At 49.9% G+C, this 8,088-nt stretch overlaps 1 protein-coding gene, 1 long non-coding RNA gene and 1 pseudogene across 5 annotated transcripts in view; 1 reads left to right on the forward strand and 2 right to left on the reverse strand.

The window, feature by feature from the left end:
* The window catches only part of LOC103379000 (UDP-glucuronosyltransferase 2B31 pseudogene), a 6,209-nt pseudogene extending 3,087 nt beyond the window's left edge, over positions 1-3,122 (reverse strand).
* The window catches only part of kif26ba (kinesin family member 26Ba), a 27,818-nt gene continuing 19,736 nt past the window's right edge, over positions 7-8,088 (forward strand). For all 3 annotated transcript variants that reach the window (XM_017032574.2, XM_017032576.2, XM_017032577.2), the window contains exons 1-3: positions 7-1,470; positions 2,970-3,362; positions 5,682-6,353. In XM_017032574.2, coding sequence (XP_016888063.1) covers positions 1,411-1,470; positions 2,970-3,362; positions 5,682-6,353 — 1,125 coding nt within the window. In that variant the 5' untranslated portion in view covers positions 7-1,410. The remainder of the gene's footprint in view (positions 1,471-2,969; positions 3,363-5,681; positions 6,354-8,088) is intronic.
* Positions 3,126-8,088, reverse strand: part of LOC112487017 (uncharacterized) — a 20,086-nt gene continuing 15,123 nt past the window's right edge. For both annotated transcript variants that reach the window (XR_003049709.1, XR_003049708.1), the window contains exons 9-10: positions 4,720-4,850; positions 3,126-3,259 (exon numbers count right to left, since the gene is read on the reverse strand). This is a non-coding gene — a long non-coding RNA (uncharacterized LOC112487017). The remainder of the gene's footprint in view (positions 3,260-4,719; positions 4,851-8,088) is intronic.

The raw sequence follows: 8,088 nt of genomic DNA on the forward strand, positions 1-8,088 counted from the left end.
TGGCAACTTAGGTAAAAGTATCTGATGAGGAGACGACAGATGATGTTGATGACGACTCGTGGAGGGAACGGCCAAAAAAAGAATGTTTTGCACTGTGTATGGGAGGGGGATCGGGAGGGGGGTCCAGGCACCAAACCCCCGAGGAAAGATCACACCCAGCTGTATTGTGGCTGATCCAGCAAGCGATTAACAGAACCAGCAGAGGGCGCCACGTTCACACATGTTTACTCCTCCTTCAGCTCAGTGTGCCAGAGTTTGTCATGATGGAGAAGGATGTTTCCGGTTCATCCTAATCCTAACTGATAGATTACTTTTTCTGAATCCCAGAAAACTGTTGCCAGAACTTTTAACTAGAACTTTTTTAACTGACTTCTATTGAACTCCAAAATTGGCTTCTCCTCTTGGTTCCAATTCTCTTGATTGATGGATTGATTGACTGGTGAGTGCAGTGGTCAGAAATGACAAGACAGAACCATGTGAGAACCATGTGAGAACCATGTTTTTTTTCAGTTCCAGTGGTGACGGGATCGACCTTTTCATCACATTCTCCACCAGTTCCACTCCTGGGTCTTTTTTTTTTTTTTTTTTTTTTTTTTTTTTGCTGTGGACGCCTTCCCTTCCAGAGGGTGGTCATGGAGCTCTCTCCGACCCTCATCATAAGTCGGTTCCATAGTGTAGCGGTTAGCAAGCCTGCCTTGGAAGCAGAGCGAGGGGTTCGATTCCCAGAGGAACCACATGCTTGAAGCGTCTGCTAAATGAACAAATGTCAAGTTACTTCATCCCAGGACAGACGGCAGCTGTGTTTGGTGAGGAGTTGAACTACTGATGAGCAGACCGACAGACAGAGGCAGATCTCTGATTAGGTCTGGTTTGTGGTGGATATGTCACAGAGAGGCCCCGCCCTCTTCCAGATGTGGTCGCACGAACACCCACGCGCACGCACGTACACACTGAGACAGTGCGCAGAGCCGCAGTCAGTCAGCAGTAAGGTGCGGGGACATTGATACCAGTGAAGACGTGTCTCTGCAGCAGCAGTGTTTTTCTTCTGCTTGGTCGAACCAGTGGAACCGTTCGGTCACAGACTGAGACCCGGATGGTGTTGGATTTCTTCGGTCTCACCTGAGCAGCCGCAGACAAGAGCAGTGAGGACGGAGTTGATCGACTCCTGTAACAGAACAACGCGGTTTTTTTTGTTTGTTTTTTGTTTTTTGGTTGGTGGTCGGTGAAGAAATGGAGATGTGAGCGTTTCCACCTGCGCCACCTTGGAGGAGCGTGATGCTGGTTTCAGATGGAGAGGAGGAAACTGCCGGGGGGGCTCTACAGTGAGACGGCCGCTCGTATTTGGGTGTGAGGCTGCAGCAGCAGAGGTTTTCTCTCCTCTCCTCACCTCCTCCTTCTCCCACCTCCAAAATGACTTCACTGTCTGGGAACAAGGACAGGTCCGTGAGCAGCCGCAGCAGAAAACATGGGGTAAGTTGTCAGGTCGGTGGACCTGTCGTTAACCCCCGCCCCCGTTAAGGTGCAGATGGAAATGAAACCAGGTTTCAGCAGATGTTATGTGAAATCTTGCCTGTGAATTTGCATTTGAATTTTGACTGTGAGGAAGAAAGATCTAGAAAAACCTGGAGGCTGAATTAGCGTGCAGCAGCAGAGTCCGTCCTGATGTGGAAGAATATGCCATGAAATAGAGACGAACGAATCACACAGTGGCGGAAAAGAAATGAGCAGTTAGTGCAGTCTAAAGACCAAAGTACCAGAGGAATAAATTCTAAACAGGTTTTCTGCTGGTGCGTCAGAGGACCATAGACTGCATGATGGACACACCCATCTGCTAACGGACTAAAGTGGCTCTGCATGGACATCACCTCTGACTTCATCTGGTACATCACTAAACATATTCCCAAAGGGTCAGTGGCAGAGGTGTCAAACCAGGGGTCTGTGGGCCCTAAAGGGTCCACAGAGGTACTGGATGTATGTTGAAAATGGAATATAAAATAATGGTTCTAGACCCAGACAGGACTATACATAGAACTTTACAGAGGCAAGAAATCCATGAAATGAAAATTGAAGCTACTGTAAAGGAGTAAAGGTCAGGAGAGCAATACTGCAGCAGGACACTGGCTACTGTATAGCAGTGGTTGTAGTGCTGACAGTGGTATGAGAAAATGTGGTATTGTTGCCTTGTCTTTAGTTTGTATTACTGTTACACATAAACCTGAGTCACGATCCACAGAGACTGAGGACACAGATGTGTACGACAAGGTACCACAGTACCTGTTGGTCATACCTGGTCTGGTCAGTCTGTATTTAAAACCCAGAGTTGGTCTGGAGTTAGCTCCCTCCCTGCATCCCTGCCTCCCTCCCTCTCTCCCTCCCTGCCTGGTGCAGAACAGTGCCTCTCCAGCCAACACCACATCAGTGAACCTCTCTGACTGGAACTACTCAGGCAGCAAGAATCTAAATTAAAACTCCTTTGATTTTCTTCAAGCGTCTCATTGAGAGGAGGAAAAAAAAAAGTGTGACTTAAGGTGAAGTCTGCACTCTGGTTGGTTACTGTGGTATTTTGTGGTGGTCAACACTGAGTATGAATCTACCCTACTTTGGCCTGTCCTGTAGGTGGTGCTACAGTAAGGATACAGCCTTGTTCCATGGTTCACATATATCAGTGCGTTGTCTAATATCCTGTGAACTGAACTGGTTGCACAATTATCAACAACGGTATAATTGTCTTACGTCCAGTAAGACAATTATCGCGTTGTCGATAATTGTGCTAGCATCTTTCATGTTAGCAGTGTTTTAGCAGCACTGACAGGCCCAGTAAAACAGGCCCAGTACCAAGGCCCAGCGACATTTGTTAAGCGACTTCACTGAAGCAGAACTTTATAAGACAACCATTGTCAGTGCTCCCCCTGGTGCCTGGATGATGTCAGACCATATTAATAACCTTATTGTCCCGCACACTTTCACAGGTACCTGAACTTTCACCCACCAAGTCTGCCTTCTTCTTTCCTGACACTTGGTACCGAAAGGCCTACGAGGAAACTTCAAGGTCAAATATGCGTCCCAACCCAGAGGGCGCTGGTTCTATGCCGAGCTCCACAGGCACCCCGTCCCCAGGCTCGGGAATCTCCTCACCGGGATCCTTCTCTGGGTCACTGGGAACAGTATCTCCAGGGATAGAGACAGGATCCCCCGGTTCTCTGGGTGGCTCTCCGGGTTTCGGCACCGGATCACCAGCCTCAGGCAGTGGCAGTTCTCCCTGCAGTGACAGAGGAATGTTGTGTGAGAACTGTAATGTCCGACTGACAGAGATGAAAAGACAAGCCCTGAAGCTGCTCCTCCCTGGGCCGTACTCCAGCAAGGTAACACATCCTTCTTCTTCTGACAGGGATCTAGAACCAGACCTGAGAGAACATCTGCTCACTTTTCACACTGAACAATAATGTGTCTCTGGTACAGATTGGAGCTTTGACCTTTGACCTACGTGACGGTTAACAGTTTACATTACTGGTCACCTAGAGATGGTGAAGGAGCACAAATGAAAATATGTAATAATAAAAATAAAGCACTTCACAGACAGACAGACAGAGACCCCCCCCCCCCCCCCCCCCCCCCCCCCCCCCCCCCCCCCCCCCCCCCCCCCCCCCCCCCCCCCCCCCCCCCCCCCCCCCCCCCCCCCCCCCCCCCCCCCCCCCCCCCCCCCCCCCCCCCCCCCCCCCCCCCCCCCCCCCCCCCCCCCCCCCCCCCCCCCCCCCCCCCCCCCCCCCCCCCCCCCCCCCCCCCCCCCCCCCCCCCCCCCCCCCCCCCCCCCCCCCCCCCCCCCCCCCCCCCCCCCCCCCCCCCCCCCCCCCCCCCCCCCCCCCCCCCCCCCCCCCCCCCCCCCCCCCCCCCCCCCCCCCCCCCCCCCCCCCCCCCCCCCCCCCCCCCCCCCCCCCCCCCCCCCCCCCCCCCCCCCCCCCCCCCCCCCCCCCCCCCCATCAAAGGAAGGACAGCAGAGCAGCACTGGAGACAACTGTCTTCTGCTTCTCTCTGTATGTGTGAGGCGATGGAGAAGCAGTCGCCATGGCAACAAACTAGAAGGTAGATTGGGTCGTTGCCAATTCCAGCACCCTCCAGTAGGTGCACCATTCTGTGCCGTCAGTCTGTTTTAGCCGATTCAAAGATTGGACGTCTCCTGAAATCTCTGGGCCACCTCTGATCTGAGGACAGTACCAGCCAGTCTAGAACCCTAAACCTACAGAAACAGGTTGAAGCAGTGGTCTGGGTCTAGGCCCTCCTGAAGGTCTAGATCCAAGACCTGGGACTGATTTCACAGAATGATGATAACAGTCTGTTGTTTAACCAGTCATCATTAGGGTTGTGGTTATTGAAACTGATCCATTAATATAAATGAATCAGGTTTGTTCAGTTATAAAGAATTATTAGTAAAATATCATTAGCAGCAGCTGTGTGACGTAGGAAAGAGCCTAACATTTTGGGATGGTCACCATGACGATGGTTTTACAATCCTCAAAAAGCTGTTTTATAAATAAAGTCAGTGTTGACCTTCAGCTAATGGTTGGACCCTGATGACGGAGCCACGCTGTTCACAGTCAGCCCTGGTTAAATAAAGGGGTCCACTGAAGGCTCCACAGGATTTGAACCCGACACACAGTGACACAAATGTTTTAACCAGGAATTCATATCACAGCCAGCAGGAGTGGGAAATACAGAACCTACCTTCGGTTTGTTGCCATGGCAACTGCATCTTCATCACCTCAGAAACACAGAGAGGCAGAAACACTGACTTGTCTGGAGGCTGGTCTGTGGAGGCTGATGTTTTTCAGGTGTCAGTTGATTTTGTTTGTGACCTGCAGGATGAAAAGGTAGAGACGTCTGGGTGACTGAGAGCTCATTGGTTCAATGTCCGACTCCAACTGTTAGTCCCTCTGAATGGACTGATTTCCGTGTGTGTGTGTGTTTGTCCAGGTTCTCTAGTTTCCTTACACTGTCCAAAACCTAGAGTATATATTGGAGATTAGGTTCATATTCTCCTCAGATGTAGTCTGTTTTTATTCAGTAACCTAATTTATACTGTTTCATGTTTGTGTGTGTGTGTGTGTGTGTGTGTGTGTGTGTAAGTCATACATATGTGAGTTGTCAGGCAGATCTTTACCTCCAGCCTCACCTCAGTAAGCCTCACTAACCTTAGGAGACACTGATGGGTGAGGGAAAAAGTGGGAGAAGAAGGAAGGAGTGAGAGCAGTGTGTGTTCAGGTGTGAAATACCACAAGACAAATGACCCAGGCATGAAGGCAATTTATCACTGCCATTGGAGGAGGAGGAGGGGGGTGGAGACAAAGAGAGAGAGAGAGAGAGAGAGAGAGAGTGTGTGTAAAAATGTTTTAGTGTCATAGAGGCCTATGATCAGATCCAATCATCTCATGATGATGTGTACAGTGTTGGTGTGTGTTTCTTGTTTGTGTGTGTGAGAGAGGGAGAGAGACAGAGAAAGAGAGGCTCTTTGAAGAGGCAAGGTCAACAACACAGAGGTTATAAATGACATCTCACTCTCTCTCACACACAACACTCTGTGTATCTAAGATGAATGAAACACTTCATCCACAGTCTGTTCCACTTGTTCTTCTAATGATGGAGGTCAGTTCTCCACTGTGCCTCTTAATTTCTACCGTTCTTTCCAGGATCCCTCCTTCTCCCTACACCTCCACGACAAGCTCCAGGTGCCCAACAGTTCTCGGCAGGCCTGGAACGAGCGTGACAGCTGCTGTGATGTGTGCGGTACTCACCTGACTCAGCTGAAACAGGAAGCCGTCTGCATGGCCCTCCCTCTGGAGCAGTGGGACTTGTCTCCCACTTCCTCCCCCACAACTTTATTTCAACGATATGTATCACAACCGCCTCCAGGTGTCCAGGAAGTTCAGGGAGGTCCTGAGCCAGTGGACTGTGCTACTACTACTGCCCCCCCCTCACATCCAACGCTCCACTCAACCCAAAGAGCTTCTGCCAGTCCGAACAAGTCTCCAAATCCCAGTCCGAGCCACAGACCGTACCACCTAAGCCACAGAAGTCCCTCGGGGGGGCAAACGTCCAGTGGTGTCCCTTCAAACAAGCAACCTCAGAAGGCAGGACACAGACTGGGGTCCAAGCCCAGTTTCCTGGGTCTTGGAGGTGGCGACAGAAGGAACGGGTCTCCCGGTTCAGGGAAAGCAGCTGATTCTCAACAGCAACCAGTGAGTGGACCACACACCTCCAGCAGTACCAGCGGTCACAGTAGTACTAGTGGTACAGCAGAACCTCTGCAGACCATTCAGCTGAACAGAACTGAAGGAGGAGTTTCCCTTGATCCAAACCAGGTGAGCTATCTGCACCAATGTGTGTGTGTGATTCCAAACATTAAACACCTTCAAAACCATGGAGCTTCACAGTCCACTAGGGTGGACAAGGGTGGACCAGGGTGGACTAGTGTGGTCCAACTAAAGCTGAAGGCTGGTGTCAGTGTAGTCACACCTGTCACTATTATGTTAGCATTGCTATATATGTAGCTGTAGGTGGTGCTAAGTTACCCTAACCCTCTTCCACGGTACAAGGCCTGTACTTCAATACCTAGCCTGATATTTATATCTAATCCTGTGAACTGGATCAGAACTTTTCCAACCAAGAAATAAAGAAAACATTCAGACTGTAAACTGACTGAATATAGGAAATAAACAGAATCAATAGCAATGTTAGCATGTAGAGTGTCAGCATTGTGTTAGCAGCGTGTTAGCAGCATGTTAGCAGTGAATGCTGTCATTAACATTAGCACCTTAGTGATCCTAACCACAGACACACCTGGACCAAATCACTGCCAACTAGCAATGTAGCAGCACCCTTCCTCCGCCCCGCACCGAGTGACTCAGTAGGTACCCCTCTCTGACAGCAGGGGGCAATGTTCCCCACTGAACTTCTGCTGTCCTTCAACACAAGGGGCTTAAATCGATCCAGAAGATTGCTGAATCGATATTGAATTGGAGGGGGGGGGGGCCAATGCACTGATAAATCAATATTTTTACCCTCCCCAGTGTGGTGTGTTAGCAGTGTGTGTGTGTGTATGTGTGTGTGTGTGTTCGAGTTGCTGCAGTTGTAATAATTCATACAGTGATAATTAAGACTCAGGGGATTCAATGTCGAACATCCACAAAGAACTACTTCACACTTTCACTCTCCCTCTCTCTGCCTCCCACATCTTTCTCTCTCTCTACCTCTGCACCCCATCTCTCTCTGCCACCCCACCACCCCCCCACCCCCCTTCTCTCTGTTGATATGCAGTGACTTGAATCATGATACAGGGGTGTGAAATGAATGGGGAGATGGGAGTTGTGGAAGTACTGTAACCAGTTCTGACCAGATCGGCCAGTAATGGGGAGTAGGAGAGAGTGTGATAATAAATCTCCTCAGAGAGGGAGGAGGAGGTGTGAGTATGGAGGGTGGAGACAGGAGATATGAAGAGAGGGAATATCTATGACATGGAAATGTATTTTTACTTAACAGAGTGATAATAACAGAGCGCAGCAGGAACCAACAGCCTTTCATTTGAAAATAATGAAATGAAATAATAATGTTAATGCTGAGGTGCTTGAGGAAAGTCACGTGCACACTCATCGTGCACACTCGTCGTGCACACTCGTCGTGCACACTGGTGGAGAGAGGTGCTTAATGTTTCTATCTCAACCCAGGGGAGTCTGTGTGGGCAGTAAGTTACCATAAAAGAACAAAGAGTAAAGAAAACACACCCAAAGCATCATTAATCTTCACAATGACATTACCCAGAATGCCGTTCTGCTAACTCACCATGGAGGATTGTTGAATTAAATGAGAATGAGCGTGTGTTTTCAGTCTTCAGCAGATCAGCAGCAGAACTAATGTGTCTGCTTTAATGAGCAGCAGGCCACGGGTTTGGCCACCAGCACAGCAGTGGAGTAAAGATGGACGAGGGCAGAGGCTCCTCCCACTGTACCAACCCCCCCCACCTCATAAAAACAGGAACAGGGGACAATGGAGGAATGTATATATTTTCAATTATATATTTAAAATATATCAATCAATGAG

Source organism: Cynoglossus semilaevis, chromosome 5, assembly GCF_000523025.1.
Source record: "Cynoglossus semilaevis isolate Cse_v1.0 chromosome 5, Cse_v1.0, whole genome shotgun sequence".
Lineage (NCBI taxonomy): Eukaryota > Metazoa > Chordata > Actinopteri > Pleuronectiformes > Cynoglossidae > Cynoglossus > Cynoglossus semilaevis.